The sequence below is a fragment of the Mauremys mutica genome, chromosome 24 (genome assembly GCF_020497125.1).
Source record: "Mauremys mutica isolate MM-2020 ecotype Southern chromosome 24, ASM2049712v1, whole genome shotgun sequence".
In the NCBI taxonomy this organism is placed as follows: domain Eukaryota; kingdom Metazoa; phylum Chordata; order Testudines; family Geoemydidae; genus Mauremys; species Mauremys mutica.
In genome coordinates, this window is record NC_059095.1 from 1,550,620 (window position 1) to 1,568,058 (window position 17,439).

At 56.5% G+C, this 17,439-nt stretch overlaps 1 protein-coding gene across 1 annotated transcript; it reads left to right on the forward strand.

Annotated features, from left to right (window-relative positions):
* The first annotated feature begins 11,431 nt into the window (after positions 1 to 11,431).
* Positions 11,432 to 16,619, forward strand: GDF15 (growth differentiation factor 15). Its single transcript, XM_044998431.1, has 2 exons — positions 11,432 to 11,873; positions 15,218 to 16,619. The coding sequence occupies exons 1-2, from the start codon at positions 11,567 to 11,569 to the stop codon at positions 15,994 to 15,996; spliced, it is 1,086 nt and encodes a 361-aa protein (XP_044854366.1). The 5' UTR covers positions 11,432 to 11,566; the 3' UTR covers positions 15,997 to 16,619.
* Positions 16,620 to 17,439: the final 820 nt, after the last annotated feature.

Sequence of the window (17,439 nt, forward strand, 5' to 3'; positions counted from 1 at the left end):
TCATTAACTGTCCCTTTGTTTCCTGATGGAAAGCCCCACGCAGGGCCCGGCACAGGGCCATGATGGGGGATGATAACTAAGGGGAGATCGGGGTGGCTTGTGCATCTGTGAAAGGGGCAAGCTAAAGAGACAGCTAGGGGAGACCCTGAGAGACCTTTTGGGTAAAGGGCTGGCTGGAAAGGGGCTTGAACCTGGATCTTGCTGCCAATTTCCCTGAACACAGCAGGAATCAGGCCTTTGTGTGCATTCTTTGGAAGTAAATCAGATTGCATCCAATGAACACCTGACTCCAGCATCCATTTCTAGCCTGCAAAAACCCCCAGTGCCAGCTAACTGCTCAGGTCCAAAAGGGGTAACACCTGGGGGCGGGGAGTGAAGGTCTCATGTAACAGCATATCCTAAGGAAGGGCTGTCACAGCCCAGCACCCCTTTTTGTATAGTCCTGTCCTAAGTCAGAGCCCAGGAAGGATGTTCACTGCTGACTGTGGCTGCACAAGACTTCCTGTGTGAAGGAGTTAATATCAGAAAGGTGTTTCAGGAGCAGCTGAGGGACACGTTATATGAGATTTCTATTTTTGGTGGTTGGAAGCTTGAGCGTGCTTCTCTGCATTGCATGGACCGGGAATGCTGGGTGTTACTGTGACAGTGAGTGTGGTTAAGTGAGAAATGTTCCACTGGGGAAAAATGTAAGCTTTGTCTTGGACAAATGCTGTCAACCTGCTGGAAAGGAAAAGAAAGCAGACAGATTCCTGCTGCAGCGAGATAAAAACTATTCAGCACCCACTTTGATTCATCTTGTGTTTGGTTGCTTTAGAACTACCTAAAGGTCAGCGAGGATTCCATTGTGGAGATTCATCATGACTGAGTCAGCGCTAGAAAAACCTCAAACGTAACTGTCTCCTAAGCTGGCAAAGGAGGAAGAATGTTCTGTTTCTGAAACCTTCATTCTTTGTGGACAGTTCTGGAGAGAAGGTGAAAACACCTCCTCCTTTTTCCTCGGCTTTATGCAGGATGGCAGAGAGCAGGGCCTTCGCTACCCTTCACTATTCTGTTCACGAGCACTGAAAGATCAACCAGTTGCAGACTCAGATGTTCTTTAATTTGTGGGGTTTTTAAAGAAGAATTATAGTTAGGGAATCTGCTAAAGCCGCCTCCAGTAAATTAATCCACAGGACAGTAAAAGACCAAGAAAACTGCTAAGTTGCGTCTAGCCCATGAGGCTTATCTGGGGTCTTGTTAGGCAAAGCACAGTCTTCCTGCCTCTTGGCAGTGTGGACTTTCTTGTATGTTACTTGCCTCACTACTTTTGACTTCAAGCATTACATGAAAACGGCTTTATTCCTCAACTGAAACATCCTTCCTCAGGGGAAGGTAGGGTGATGCCCCAGGAACCCGTGAGTCTGGGGTTTAGAATATTCATTAGGGCCTCAAGTTGAGTATGCACTAGTGTGTATCTGTTCCGCTATAGTGGGGGGAAGGGGGCTTCCATCTGAAGTCCGTCCATCAGGCGCGGCTCTCGCTGAGGAAGGAGTGCAGACTGATCGCTTCCAGGCAGATGCAATAGAGTACGTCTGCCTTCAGTGCCCAGTCCTGGTGGGCTTGCAGGGAAAATGCCCATTGACGTGACCCTACGTTTTCTACCTGGTCAACACAAACATGCAGCCTATTTCTGAAAGCGTGAAAGGAAAGAAAATAGAAAATGAAGGGCCCGAGTCCAAAGAGGCCTTGGAAGACCCAGATGACAGACATTCGAGCTGCAAGAGGTCTTGTAGGTGGTCTGGTTCCTCTGCAAGTCAATGCACAACTGTTATTGCAGCACGCTTCCCTTGGCTTCGCCCAGCCTGTGCCCTATCTTTTCCCTTGAGAGACCATGCCACAGCCTAATATCTCTCGGTGTTAGGAAGACTTTCTTTATGCTCCTCATAAATCCCGCTGCCAGAGATGCGTCTTTCCCAGGAGGCCTGAGGCACTCGGATGCAGGCTTTGAATAAATGCTCTGAGGCCAGTGGTGCAACATCCCCCAAGAGTCAAAGAAAATAACGTTCCTGTCACTGAAACTACAGCAAATCGGTGGCGCTGGAGCAAACATTTCTACTGAATACATGCGCCTTCCAATCGGTGCGGGTCAGTACAGGCTGCAACTCTTTGCTTTGTAGATACTACAACCGCGTCCTCTTGCCCCCGCGTCCTCCCCGGAGATTTGTCACTGGTGTGTCACTGTGCAAGTGGAAGAGGTGGGAGACAGGTGAGAATGGGACTAGACAGTCTCCTCTTACAAGACCTTTTCCAGCAGAAAGAAACCAAATGGATGTTGAAGTTTAGAAGGAGCCGTGGGAAGCCCAGTTGGTGTCTCTGGGTGGCCCTGTGGCCGGCTCCTGATCTTCCAAACCTTTTAACTGCCCACAATGCACGAACCAGCTGCAAGTCCCCAGCACGTTAACACACGGACTTTTCCTAACTTGTGCCGCTGACAACTCGGGGTCCCCGTTGAGCCTGTGGCAGTTGAAGACCCTGTTCTTTGCATTGACGTAAATGGCTGTTGGTTGCACGGATACGCAGCGTCTGAATGAGCTCTCCCCTGATGTCTAATGATGAGCCTGGGGGGCGTTCAGACGGTTTGCATAGACATGCCTGCTCTGCCTAGTGCGCAGCAGATGCAGCCCAAAGGATCAGTGGTAGCTGGTTCTGAGTTACCAATACCCTCGTACTCGAATGCAGGGTAACAAAGTGTACAAGCAAAGGGCAGGAGACTGTGCTCAGCCTGTCTGCCTGCGGGATTCCCCCCGAGCTGAACTCCCAGACTGAGCAGGGTGTAGGGATGCCAAATGCCCGTGGATGGAGCCAGGTGTTTCTGCCTGGTGGTGGGGGCTCTGCCACAGGAGTCCTAGACACCAGTGACCCTCCCGCTCCAGTGTGACTCCCAGTTTGTGGTGGTTGGCTCTTGGAGCTGCCATCGCTGCTGAGCAGGTCTGGGGGCTCCTCCCTGGGCCTTCTGTGGGGACAGCGTTGCAGCAAAAGACCACCCAGGAGCTGCACTGGCGGCAAGGTTCCCCTCTCCCTGAGAGATGGGTTCAGTGGCAGAGAGACGGACTGCGGCAGCTGTGAGCCAGGTGGGCAGCGGCAGAGGCATTGCTCTGGGAAGTGTGAACGCACCTCTGAGCTCTGGGTCTTTTTGTGCTAATCTGGGGGGGAGGGGAAGTGGTGTGTTGAGGGACATTCATTTGTTGGACTTTCACCCTGCAAGGTGAGAAACTGAGGCAGAGGGCGCTGCCCTGCGGGGTGGGTGTTGGTTGTGGGCATGCCCGGATCACTGCTCGGGCCTCTTTTCCCTTTGAATAAAAGCTGTATTGTGTTGTACCTGAGCTCAGTGCTTGTACGAGGGGCGGTATCGTCTCTGCGAGGGGCTCATTTCCCCGGTCACTGGCTGGGGTTCGAGCTGGTTGTGTTGGGTATTAAGAGGAACACCTAGGTATTGACCCAGCCCTTGCTCCCCCACTCAAGCCCAGCAGAATTTACCCATAAAACCAAGGGAGTCCAGGCTCTCTCTGTTTCTGGGGAGTCTATTTGCTAGAACATCTCCGTCTTACAGGGCTTCCTGACTGTCTGCTGGTGACTGTGGGAATGCAGCGGTGGCCAGACCGTGCGGACCCAGTGATCTTCTCCGGCCAGCACCTTTGTGCCATCGTGCTGTGGCATGCAGCCGCAATGAGGGAGGTTCCCAGCTTTGGGGATGACCAGGTTTCTCTGCTTTTTCCCTCATCCGAGCGGCTCGCTGAGTCCAGACCACCTGTGGCGTGGCTTTGGTGGGGGCTTCCTGCCGTTGCTGTTCCTGTCCCCTCCTGCCAACTGTCGCAGCCATTGTTCCAGGGCTGAGCACTTCTGCGCTGCCTCGGGCTCTCGGACGTTCGGAAGCCGGCCAGGCAGGTCTCTTCTGCATGGAGGTTCCAGGAACAAGCTCCTTGTCCAGTCATGGAGCTGGTACCGAAAGTTGGCAGGTGCGTGTCTCCTAGAAGCACTCCAGGAGGAAAGGTGCCCTGTGCACGTGATGGGCGTGAAGGCCAGAAGAATGAAGCCCTGCTCTCCTGGGCCTGCGCACGGCGCTGGTACCGCTGGCCAAGTGCATGAACGGCTTTACGTACGAATGTTGAGCTCTGCTCTGGTTGTTTAGTGATGGTGGATGGCTGGTTTATGTTTCATTTAACGGGGAAGTAGTTACGTGTTTGTTCCTATTGCTGCCTGTTTGGTATCTGAACACGCTCTGTTTAGCACGGCCCCGCTCAGAGCGGATTCGTCGTCCCAGCAGGCGGGGGGAAGGGCAGGGGTTGGCCCTGAGCAGTATGTTTAGGCACCCAGGTGGGAGCAGTGAAAGGTTCAGAGAGAGGAAGGTCTTTGTGGTGGTTCACGCAGTTGTCAGTTTGCACGACCGGCGCGGTCCCTTACAGAATGTTCTTGTCCAGTCAGAACACAGGCCCGACCAGCTCCTTGCACTGTCTGATTGCACCTGCTGAATGAGTCAGGCCCCTGCTCTGCGAGCTGCTGGCACCTCTTGCGTCTGTTGACCCAGTCAAGACCTGGCCAGTTTCCCTGACAGTAAATAGGGTTTGGTAACGGGTCAGCAGCCGCTCTCTCCTGCATCGCATGCCGCATCGCATGCCGCATCGCTCGGTCCGTGTAGCTCTGGGCTCTAACGCATGTGCCAGGGGACCACTCGGCTGGAGAGGGGCCGGATAAATGTATCTTGGGGGGGCACACCTTCCCTACTCGGCTGGTGCTTGAAGCCCTGTGTGCGGTGATGTATTTCTGAGCGCACCCTCTGAACCTCCCTCTCATTGCTCGCTAGGCTGTTCACCTGGGTGCACCAGACACTCCACTAGGCTGTTCAATCAGAACAAAACTTGAGCCATCTCCCTACTTCCACTCCCAACTTCCCCCAAAAGAAGGCAGGGCTTTAGCCGGTCCTGCCCGCAGCACATGCAAGTGGAGCAAGTGCACTGGCTGCAGAGCTGCTTTCTTCCAGCCCTTTCCCCGTCACGCTCTGAAGATCAGGATCAAAGGAGAGGGGTTTCTTGCTTCTCCGTGAGCAATGGTGTTGGGTAAATCTCTGACTCCTGGATACAAACATCCGATACCGCTGGGCCCCAGAACGGAAGGAAATCCAGGACACTAGATTAGTTACGAATCGCAGAAGAGGATAACTCAGCTCCCAGGCTGGTCAGGACAGACACGGGAATTTCTTCACTGGTCCCTGAGCAATTGCTAATGCTGCTATTAAAACACAAGAAGTTTTATTGCTGTTGCTGGATTGTAAATCAGCTTCAGCGGCTGGAGCTTTTCGAAGGAAAACAGCTGGCTTGACGTAAACTTTGAAGTGCCCCAGGCTTTAGTCACCAGGCGTCAGTCATGGGACAGGAAGCACTAGGACCAATGGGCAGAGCTCAGGAGCCAAAAAACTGTTTGCAAAACAGAGCTAAAATGTTTAGAGCGTGTCACCTCCAATGGATGAGAATTTCCCGTGTTGCACATAAACTGCTCATGACCCAGGGTCTGTTTGTACCCTGGGGAGCTGGGTTGGTAACCCAAATTCTTGACCTCACGCAACAAAGGGCTTGCCCCTCAAACAGACTTGAACTTGGTGTGTCGTGGAGATCCCCTTTCCAGCTTCCCTTTGACTCACCCAGGGATTTTGGGAAGCCTCCCTGGCTACATGCTGGCAAACTTCACAGCACTGTCTGCTATGCAGTGCTGCATACCAAGCTGTGCCAATGCTACAGCTGGCAAAACTCAGGTTGGTTTTGCTGCTGGGGTTTCATGCAGAGATTCCTTCAGGTTTGCTCCATGGGTGGCTCCTGGCCCCCTTGCCTTTGTGCTGAGATTGGGGCTTTGAAGGAGCAAAACCTTTCTAAATGGAAGCGGGTGAAGGTCACCAAGCAACCCACAGAAACCCGAAGCTTGGCAAAGGTCTCCAGGCCAAGGCATCAACTCCCCAAGCTTATGCCAAACCGGGGCCTGCTTTGCCTGGAAACTGCATGCTCCTCTGTGAGAGCCAACTGCCAGGAAACGTGAGGAGCTTTGGGGTTCCACTGTCACCATGCTACGGGGCTTGAGCGGGAAGGGAGGCTTCCCCTCATCTCATCCTTCGCTTGCGTTTATGGCCAAGGCGCTGGGCTTCCCCAAGAGGCTGGACGGCAATGGAGCAGCCAGTGCAAGAGGCAGAGGAGGAAGGGACAGTTGCTTGTTCTTTACAGATGGCCTCACCCTGTCTCTCTCTCTCTCAAAGACCCAAGGTGCTGCCTCTTCTATTTGGGGGCCCCCTAAGCAGCCAGGGCTCTGGGTGCTCCCTGTGCTACAGATTCTGCCATTCGTTTCCTTCAGTGAGCAAGAGCAATGAACCCTCAACTGTCCAGTGTCTCCTGAACACAAATACTGGAGAGAGCCCCTGTCCTGAGACCCTGTCCTTCTTTGGACCTGTTCTCCATCCCTCTCTGCCAGCAGCTCCTTGGCCAGTATTGTCAGGGACCTCCTCCCAGTACCTGCCCTTTGCCTTCTAAGTGTGAAGCCTGTGATGGGTTCGGTCACAGAGACCCCCTTGGGACTGTCACCTGATGTGTTGAGTCTACCTCTGAGCCTGTTTTCTCTGCCAGTTTGGGCCTCCAGAACCCTGTCTTGTGGAGCCAGACACACCAGCCTGCTGCAACACAGACCCAGGTCTGGGCCACACCCCCAAAGCTTCAGACTTAACTGAAAATGGCTTAACAAGTGCTCCTGTCTCTAGCCCCCAGACACCCAGCTCCCAGTGGGATCCAAACCCCAAATAAATCCCTTTTACTCTGTATAAAGCTTATACCAGATAAACTCATCAATTGTCTGCCCTCTATAACACCCATAAAGAGAGAGCTGGGGGAGCAAACAGCTGTGCATAAATCACTTATGCTGGTTTCATTAATAAGCAAAAGTGATTTTATTAAATATAAAAAGTCAGATTTAAGTGGTTCCAAGTAATAACAGACAGAACAAAGTAAGTTACCAAGCAAAATAAAACAAAACCCACAAGTCTAAGCCTGATACAGTATGAAACTGAATACAGGTAAATCTCACCCTCAGAAATGTTCCAATAAGCTTCTTTCACAGACTGGACTCTTCCTAGTCTGGGCCCAATCCTTTTCAGACCAACGTTGTAGTTTATGATCTGGGCCCAGCAATCACTCTCACCCCCGTAGTTACTGTCCTTTGTCCCAGTTTCTTTCAGGTATCTCTTTGGGGTGGAGATGCCATCTCTTGAGCCAGCTGAAGACAAAATGGGGAGACTTCCGGGACCTTTTATATTCTCTCTCTCGTGGGCGGAAACCCCTTTGTTCTTCTGTGCAAAGTCACAGCAACAAGATGGAGTTTGTAGCCAGCTGGGCAAGTCACATGTCCATGAATGATTCAGCTTTTTGCAGGCCGACACCATTGTTTACATGTTAGTTTGAATGTTCCCAGGAAAGCTCAGATGTGGATTGGTGTGTCAGCTAAGTGTTTCTTGATAAGACTATTCTCAGTAAGTGCCCTTTCTCAAGAAACTCACCAAATGCTTCCCTGAGGCTATTTACAATCAAACACATTGAGATACAAGTACGTAGCCAATATTTATAACTTCAAATACAAAAATGAGGCACCCATACAGACAGCAGCATCATAACCAGCAAATTACAACTTTTCTATAGACACCTCACTTGACCTCCTTTGCACAAGATTTGGTGCAACTGTAGGACCTTGTTTGCAACAATGATCTATACGGTCGCAGTTCATGTCAATAACCTCACAACCCCCCTCGTCCCTAAGGGACGTACCTGGTGCTAAGCATGGCCCGCCCACAAGCGCCATCACTTAAATCTCCAGCCAAATAACACTCCCCAAGGGGCTGGGAGCCCAGCCGGCGCTGCTGCTGGTGCCGATGGCTGGGGAGCAGAGCAGCCTGTGGCTGGGAGCTCAGGTTCCTCTCACTTTAACTCACCAGAGTTCAGAGAAGTTGTGGCAGGGGAGAAGCAGGCTCTGCGGCTTTACCAGCAACCACAAATTTAGCTCTGCCCAGAGGAACTAGAACTGAAGCAGATGGATGTTGAAAGTAGGGGGAAGAGGCCACCGCCTGGGCTGAGGGAAGCCCCTGACAGTGTATTTCCTAGCAATGTCTGGTACTAACCTGTCAAGATTTCTGCTCAGATCAGTGTCTGTCTTTTAGGGTGGTTCTGTCCCATGTGTGAGCTGAACTGAGAGATTCCCCCTGTTCACTGACCTCTCCTGCTGCTTGCAAGCGCCCAAGCCGGGCCCCTGGTTGATGCAGACACACTGTGCACTGCCAGAGGGCGCAGACCCTCAGAGTCCCATCCCAGCCATCTGCACTGGTCCAAGCGGTGGGGAGCCGGGCTGGACTCATGTTTTGTCCAGTTCAGTGCAATCTCTGTGTAGGGAATTGTCCGGCTCCATCTCGGCGCATGGCAGCTGGTGTGGGCCATGGCTTCAGTCACAATCCTTTGCCTTTCAGCAGAGTCTGATTGAATTGCTGCAGATTCCCCTCGTCCCCTGAGAACAGGCAAGTATCCTCCCCCCGCACCTTCCTGACGTGCCACAGTTATTCAGTGAGGCGGCAGGGCCAGGATAGAAGCCAGGAGGCACCAGAGATCATCAGGCTTCTCCTGCAGTGTCAGAGGCGAGGTCCTGTCCTGAATATGCTCCAGCCAGGAAGCAGCACAGAACAGCAGAATCCGCCCCACGGCAGATGTTCAATGTGAAGCTCTGAGCACCTTGTCCTCTGGCTGCTACAATGGTCCCTTCTGGTCGTAAACCCCCCCCCCCCCAATCTGTGCCTCTCTCCAGCTGAAATGGGGCTTGGGGGGAAGATTGTGGCCGGGGGAGGCTGCCACCTGTGAGATGTCTGTGGTTCCCTCCACTGAAGAGAATCTTGTGTCGTGCACGCTTGTGGGGGGGGAGCCACATCGCCGCCTCCTTCCTCCACCAGCCCAGCTGTGAAACTAGGTAACGGAGCAAGACTCTGGCTAGGCACCAGCTCCCTTGGCTCCAGCTGCCTAAGCAAAGGGAGGGGTGTCATTGCCCGTCATCCCTTTAGCTTCAATTCCTGCAACGCTGGAGCCCTCAAAGTGGAAGCTAGAAGTGTCCTTCCTGGGCACTAGAGGGCGCCCTTCCTCTGCACGCTGTGCCAGTCCAGGGATGCTGAAGCCAGATTTCTCGCCCTTGGTCCTGTCCCAGCCGGGCACGTGGGCTGGCGCCTGCGGAGCACTCAGGCCCTGAGGACAGGGAGAGCGGCTCACAGACCCGCCAGGACAATTCTTCTTTCTTCGAGTTCAAGTGCAGCCCTGCTCCCTGGCTCACTGCGCCGCGTGCGCCCGGAGACCACATAGCCCCCAGGCCGGCTCCACTTCTCATGTGGTGCTCACCAGGGGCTGCAGGTGGCTTTAGGAAATGGCCCCAAATCCGAGTATTTGACAGGAGGCCTCTTGCATTTTTGCCAGCTGAGGTCAGGCCCAGGCGTGAGCGGCTGGAAAGGGAGGCGGGACGAGCACAGGAGGGGAGGCTCGCCGCAAAGAACCAGCTTCAGCCCTGGCCTTAGCTCCCAGGGGCTGGTAGCCACATGCCCAAGGGCGGAGTCTGCCCCAAGTTCAGCCAAACCACTCTGGCTCTAGGCCAGGGTCGGAGCGTGGCAGGCACAGCTGTCCTGGGGCAGGTCTGGCTTACAGTGGAACCAGGAATTCATCGGCCAAGATTTTCAAGAGTGACTGGTGCCGTTGGGCACCTCGATTTCTGGCAGCCCAGCCTGAGAGTCCCCTAGGGGGCATCTGATTTCCAGAGCACGCTGAGCCCCCCGCCCTTGCACCTCTTTAAAGCAGCTCAGTTTGGGCACCCAGTGTCCGGTGTGGGTCTGTGTCCCGCACCGTCAGGGAGCTGCAGCCGAATTCCCCCTCCCGGCTCGTGTCTCTCCCTCACGCTGCTCAGCCCCCTGGTTACGCTATGACATCCCAGCCAGCCAGGCTGTGCTTTGCCTCCTCGCCGTGGGCTCCCTCCAGCCTGGCACTGCAGGCACAGGGCCCCACGGCTCTGAGCAGGAGAGTTACAGAGAGAACCTCCGGGAGCCAGCAGAAGGGCAGACTGGCTAAAAGGCTTCCCAGCGCCAGCCTCGCGCCCGGGCAGGCGTCAGTTCTGAAACCCATCCCAGGGCCTTCCTGTAGCTCCAAGTTCATAGCTCTCAGCTTCGACCCAGACCCTGGGCTGGGCAGCTCAGCCCCTGTTTATAGAGCCGGGGCCTTTGATCTCCAGGAACAGGTAATCAGCAGCCAATCACACGCCTCAGGGTGATGTTTCGAAAGCCTGGGGTTTTACACAGCGGGAGGTGGGGAATTTGTGATAACTTCTGCTGGGGTATTTCTTAAGTGGATTTCCTATCAGTTACTGTCTCCAACCTCCCTTCTTCCCTGTGCACTGGCAGTGGAGCTCGCCGGCCCCCCATGGCGGTTGTCCCTAGAGGGGTTACCAACAGCCCTAGTCCACAGGAAGACACACCCACTGCATCTTGCACAATGGACTTCAAGGGAACAAATAAACTTCAGTCAATAAGGTCTCACGAGGCCATTGCAGGAAATTGCCACATTCTGCTTCCAGCCTTCGAGGCAGCACTGCAGTTGGGATGGAGGGAGAGCTCAGTGGTTTGAGCATTGGCCTGCTAAACCCAGGGTTACAAGTTCAATCCTTGAGGGGGCCACTTAGGGATCTGGGGCAAAAATCAGTCCTTGGTCCTGCTAGTGAAGGCAGGGGGCTGGACTCGATGACCTTTCAAGGTCCCTTCCAGTTCTAGGAGGTAGGTATATCTCCAATTAGTATTATTATTTTTATTGTACAGCACCGTAGGCTCAGACAGGCACAAATTGGCAGCAGTGTTAATGGGATGGCTCCAGCCTTGGGAAGCTGCTGGCCTTGCTGAGAGTTCCAGGCGGGCTCCGGGTGGGTTGTTTTCTCCAAGCTGCTCTGCCTGGCTGCCTGCTGCCTCCCCTGCCCCAAACCTCCCTGCAGCGGATGGTCCCCGCGAGGACTCCCCGGGCCCCTAGCTAACACACCGAGGGGACATGGAAGGCAAATGCTTAGTTGCAAGAGCCGGCCATGGAGAAGCTTCTCTTGGTTGTAAATCGTTCCTGCCGTCTCCATAGCTGCAAAACACACCACAAATCACCAGGCCTCAGCGCTGTCCAAGCTCGCCCATAAAATTTCAGCCGAGGGCCCTTGGCTGGGAGGGCGGCTCTTCCACCAGGGCTGATCTTCCCCAGGCCAGGGGACAGGAGAGATTCCTGCTGGAGCTGTGTTTACTGCTTCACGCAGTGACGTAAGGCAGCGAGTGAGTGGGGGGGGGAGTGGAGGGATGTGGAGGGCGGGCAAGGTTCAGCTCAGTATAAAGCCAGGTCTGGTCCATTTCATTCATTTCCCTCACAGACGTTGATGAAAGCTGCATGTCCAGAGTGTGCTATAAATATAGACAGAAATTGCACAACCTCGGTGCCGCTTCCACTGCCTGGCCTATTGCACAATGCAGAGCTCAGGGCAGGACTTCAGGTACGCCGCCACCTGCCTGCTGCTGCTCCTCTCCGGCGTGGAACTGCGGCCGCACGGATGGGCCGGGAACAGGCGTCAGCTCGAAACAATCCAAAGGGGCATCCTGGACCGGCTGGGGCTGCAGGAGCCCCCCGTGCTCCGGCAGAGGCTGGACCAGGACGGGGTGAGGAGAGCACGCCAGCTCTACAGGGAGAAACTCAGCCAGCTGAGGGGGAACCGGAGCAGGGCAGAAAGTCAGGTGGCAGCCCCACCCAGGACGCTTCACCTCCTGACTCCAAAGCGTAAGTGAAACCAACCGAGGGAAAATGTCCTGGCTGTCGGAGCAGTGGGACAATGGCGCAGACCTGGGGAGGTCGGGGAAGCTCCTTCGCTGGAGGTTTCCAACGCAGGCTGGAGCGGTGCGACCCAACAATTCCTGTATCTTGGCAGGCGGTTGGCCTGACTGACCCTGGCAGTCCCTGCTAACCTCTGGTTCTCTGAGAGCCGAGCATGTCCACGGGCGCCTGGGCTGTGCCTCCAGTTTCACTTTCTCTCTGAGCAGCCGAGGAAAAACTTTGAGGTGCTGCCCTCACCTAGAAGCCGATGTCCCCCTGACTCCACTCCTGAGGCACTCTTGAAACTGCTGCCCCGGCCCTGGGAATGCAGAGGAACCTGCCTGTGGGGCCCCGCGAGGGCTGCGTGGTTCCCAGGTGGCCAGTCTGGGGTCTAGCAAAGCCGGGCAGTGGGTGCTGCTTGTTGGACTGGCCCAGTGCAGAGCCAAGGAGGGTTGAGACCCCCTTGCTCAGCCGGGCCCCTTAGAGCTCCTGACACTGACTCACCGCGTGCGGCTCAGTGCCAGTGCACCGACACGTGGGAGATGGAAGCCGGGAGTGCTGCGCCGGGCACACACCAGCTGCAGCAACTGGCCAACTCATGCTGCTTGCCGGGGCAGGCGGGGGCCGGGACAGCGATCTATATTTATTTATTTATTTTTATTAGCTTAAGGAAAACGTAGGACTGTGGAGCCATCGATTTGTGCTTGTCACTGACCCGTGCAATCGTGGGAGTGGATTCCTCCTGATCAGGCTGCTCTCTGTGGGGCAGCGCCCGTCTCCCCTTGTGTGTTCGTGCAGCGCCCTGCGCGGGGGCTGGGGGCTCTGCCCAAGGAGAAGGCTGGTGAGCACCTTCCCCAGGGGGAGTGCTTTGCTCCTGCGCGGGCAGTAGCGGCCGCTGCGTGGTGGGCGTAGGGACTGGGAGCTGTGGGGCCCTCGGCCCCTGCTGACCTTCAGAAAGGAACAAATGGGACTTTGCCCAATCCTTGATTTTCCAGGTGCCTGGAGGGAGCGCACAGGAGTCGCGGGGGTCTCTCTTCCTCGCAGGGCTCCGGGTGGTCAGGCAGCCCTGGAACCCAGCTGCCAGAGCGCGTCCCCTTCCCTTAGCCTGATCTCCTGGCTGGGGAGGGGGTCTCTGCCCTCTGCCCGTTTTTCTTGGCAAAGTGCTCCCAGGCCTGAGCCGTGGTAGAATGGCTGGGGCAGTCTCACCTGGAAGCAGCCGCTTGGAAGCCTGTTCAGAATGAGGTCTTCCTTCGGCTCCGCATGCTCCATGCTGACGCCAGCCGGCTCCTGCAGAGCGGGCTCCAGCCAGCAGCTCTGGCAGGGGGCTTTGCAGCCCCTTGCTTTGCTAATTCAAACTAGCCAGACGTGGCTGGGGCCTGGCTCTCCAGTGACCCATTAGTCAGGGCTAAAGCTGGATGTTTGGGTCCCAAAAGCATCTGCAAGTTCAGCTGGTTCCCCGAAGATTGTCAGGACCTCTGGCCTAGAAGCAGCAAGTCTCCTGCCCTGGGCTCTGCCGGGCCTCTGGGCCCTTCCCACGGCCCTGGGAACAGACAGATGCCAAGATGGAGGCACTTCCTAGACTGCTTCGGGTTCCACTTCTGCCCCTGGCTTCGCTCCTGTGAGATTTGGTTTATTTACAGCCCCAGCTCCTGGAGGCAAGTGGCTTTGTGAAAATCTCGGCTGTCGTGTATCAGCCAAAAGGGAGCTGGTGTCTAGCAGCCCATTGGGCCCGGGACCCAAGCGTGGCTGACTGCGCTGATGGAGGGGAGCTGGGACCAGAGAGCAGCCCAGGGGCCTGCAGCAGGAAGGCGAATGAAAAGCCTCCAGCTGCCTTTATTAACCCCTGATTTGGGCTCCGACGCCTGGGTTTTGTCTGGCCAGGGCTGGCGATGCTCCCTGGCCAGGAAACGTGAGGTGGGGCAGGGAAAGTGAAGGGACCAGGGTTTGCAAACCTCTCCCAGGGCTGGGTCAGGTCGTGTGCTCCCCTCTCCCCCCGCCCTGTCGCGTGCCGTGTGGGACAGGATTAGAGGCACCCTGGGAGGGAGGGGCTGAAAGGCCCATTCCCATGCACTGCATGGGATGGTCCCACAGTTACTGCACAGGGCGGGGTCAGGGCTCCTGGGGTGTGTTCCCGGGTCTGCCCCAGAGGTGCTGCAAACTGGCTCTGGTCCTTTGGCCTGATCCCAGAAGTGCTGAGCACCTCTGACTCCCATGCACCAGGCCCGGGACATTGCTGGAGGACTCCTCCCTGCACAGCAGCTGGCAAACACCCCGTTCCCCCCTGTGGCTTCTGGGCTCCCAGTGGTGCCCAGGCCTCGTGTTGAGCGCTCTGGCACACGCAAGCGTCGCCCCGCACTGCCCTGGCTCTAGGATGCAGAGGCCACTGACAACACACAGCAAGGGCTAAAGCGAGTCCCCCGAGTGATGGTCCAGCTGTTAGAGCAGAGCCCGGGGAGCTGGGCGTGTTCGGCCGGGGGCAGCCGCAGACCGTTGGGTGTCGCTGCAGCTCCGTTTGGCTGAGGCTGAGTGGGAGGCATGGTCAGACGGGTCGTGCCTGGCCGAGCTGAACTGGCTGCGTGTTCAGAGGACACAGGCGGGTTAATGGGAGAAGGGTGGGGGGTGTTATGCAGAGTTGAGGTTTGCCCGGGACCTGGGAGTTGTTATAACACTTGGGCAGAGCCAGTGCTGGGGGGAGGCTTCTGTCTGTTCCTTACCTAGCATGGATGGTTTGTTGCGGGGGGGGGGGGATTTCTAACCATGTTTGCTTCATGGAGGGTGAGGCCATAACTTTTACCTGGGGCTTGTGATAACACGGGGCTAACGCACTTGAGTGGCATTCGGGAGACCCAGCCCTGCTCTGCACAGACTGCCTGTGTGCCCTGGAGCAAGTCCCCGACTTTCTGCCTCGGTTTCCCCAGCTATGAAATGGGGATCGCCCGGGAGTGCTGTGAGGACCCAGCTGGGCACTGCCAGCCTGGGCACATGGGAGCCCCAGGCCGGGTGGCCTAGGGAAGGTCTGTGTGTGCACAGATGGGACCTGTAGAGAAGGGCTTCCCCACAGCGTACAGCGAGCACATGGCAGTCGTGCCCCTGGCAACCCTCACACTGAACAGTGCACGGCCATGGAAGGGCTGGTACGTACACGTGTACATGTGCAGCGCACAAGGATAACACGCGTGTCACGTTGCACAATGCCGGGGGGAATCTGAGATGCTGGCTTGTGCCGGGGTGGGCAGTTCGTAGCAGGACCAGAAAGAGGCGATGTGGAAAAGCAGCCCCTATTAACCCTTCGCTGCCTCCTCTCTCTGCAGTGGAGCGCCGGACGGAAGCCTCTGCTGGCAGCTCCTGCTACAATCTCGTGCTGTCCCGGACCGAGGCCTTCCACCAGGAGCTCAGCGTGATGAGGGCTGAGCTGAGACTCTTCGAGAAATCTCTCAGCACTCAGGATGTCTCCAGACTCAATGCCTCCTGGCCGTCTCGAGTAGAGATCTACCAGCTGCCGGAGCCTGGGCAGCGCAACGGGCACCCCAAACTCCTGCATTCCTACGCCCTCGATGCCACGACCCTGAGCCTTGACCTGGGGGCCGCTGTCCGGCATTGGGCAGTGAGCGCGGAGCAAAGGCTCCATCTGCAGCTGGTATTCGCTGCAGACGTTTCTGCCTTTCTCGCCACCAACCGCACCAGCCAGGGGGCTGAGACGCTGAACCTAGTGGTGGAAACCCAGGAGCACTTGGGCTCCAGGCCAAGGAAAGCCAGGGCGCTAGAGGAGGAATGCAGAAAGAGTGATGGGAAATGTTGCCTCAAGTCCCTCAAAGTGTCTTTTCAAGACATCGGCTGGTCCGACTGGGTGATCGCCCCGAACAGCTACTACATGAAGTTCTGCGAAGGGTCCTGCCCTCACAACTACAAGCCGGCCAGCATGCATGCCCAGATCAAAGCCCGAATGCACACGCTGTCCAAAGAGACGCCCGCCCCCTGCTGCGTGCCCGCGGGCTATGACCCCATGGTGCTCATGCACTACAACAGCGACGGGAGACTCGTCTCCACGCTCTTCGAGGACATGATCGTCACCAAGTGTCACTGTGCCTGAGGGTGCACACGAGCCCCATTACCAAACGCCTCTGGCCCAGCTAGTCTCATGGCAGGGCCGAGAGAGGCAGCCACTGACTGTGCTTCTTAAAGACCTGCCGTCTATGCAAACTTGCCCTGGGTGCAATGGCACGGGCGTGTTTACAGTCATACCCCTGGCAGCCAAGGCCCACTGCATTGACCCAGGCCTCTCCATGCCCCTTCTGCCAGCGGCTAGTTCAGACACGAGAAAACAGGCCTGTTCGCGCCTCCTCTCCCCTCCATCCTGCTCAGCTTGGAACTGGCTGGATGTGGCTCAGGGGACACCAGGGGGGCCAGAGTGCCTGCAGCCTTGTTGGGGGCAGCGCAGTCACCAAGGGCAGGACCCGTCAGTCCCTGTTCCAGCTGCACCATGGTCACTTAGCCCCCTCCGCCCTATGTGCCTGGGGAGGTGGGTTCTTCCCCCCTGGAGGCAGGTTTCCGCAGGGCTGCTCCCTGGGGGCTCGTGCCACCTAACACTCTGAGCAAAAAGTGCACTTTAGTAGGGATTTATTTATACACTCTCCTTATTTATTGCTAACTTATTGGGGTTAGTGCTCCAGAAGGGTCCTGGGTTTGTATATTTATCAGACATCTCTGTGATGATGGAACCAAATAAACTTCTCAGCGAAAAGGACAGGCCTTGGTGCGCTCCTCTGTCCGTTAGCGGCCTGGGTCCCTTCCGGTTCTGTCACTGCCAGACAGAGCAAGCGCCTGGGGCAGATTCCAGCTCTGCATAGTAGCCATCCAGCCTTGCTCTGGGGTGACACTGCCTGCGGCTCATGCAGCCCTGGACTGTTCTGGGGAGCACTGATCAGGGCCCCTTGTTTCTTCTGATGCGGACAGCAGCCCGCTGGGTCCTGGACTCGCTCCTCACAGGCCAGGGGAACAGTCCCTTCCCATCCAGGTGGCCCTGGGAGCAAATGCTCCATGTGCTGGGACCAGGCCCTGACCCATCCATTCTGCTGAGCAGGGGCAGGCTTGGCCCAGACACTTACAGAGAGATGGGGGCCCCCCCACCCCACGTCCAATCACCGAGCCCCCGACTGCATCTACAGGAGCACTTCCTGTGATCCCCACTAGCCCTGGCCCTCCACCAGCCTGCCCCAACCCTCATCCCAGCAGGTGAGGGGCCAGGGGGCTGGAAGTGCTAATGCAGCTGGCTCCTTTGCTCTGGGGTTGCTTCCTTCTGGCCAGACTCAAACTCCGGAGCTGGTGCCTCATTCCCTCCCGTACTGGCTGCCCCCTGCCCTGCCCCCTCTGATCTTGGGCTGATCCCCTCCCCCATGGGGAGCTGGTGGAGATGCCCCTCGGTGGTGGAATTCCAGCCTCAGTATAACCACCCTTCCCTGGGCTTCGCTCTGGGCCGCCAGCCCCAGCACCCAGTGGACCTGCTGCCTCGGCCCCAGGCGCGATTCCCACGCCT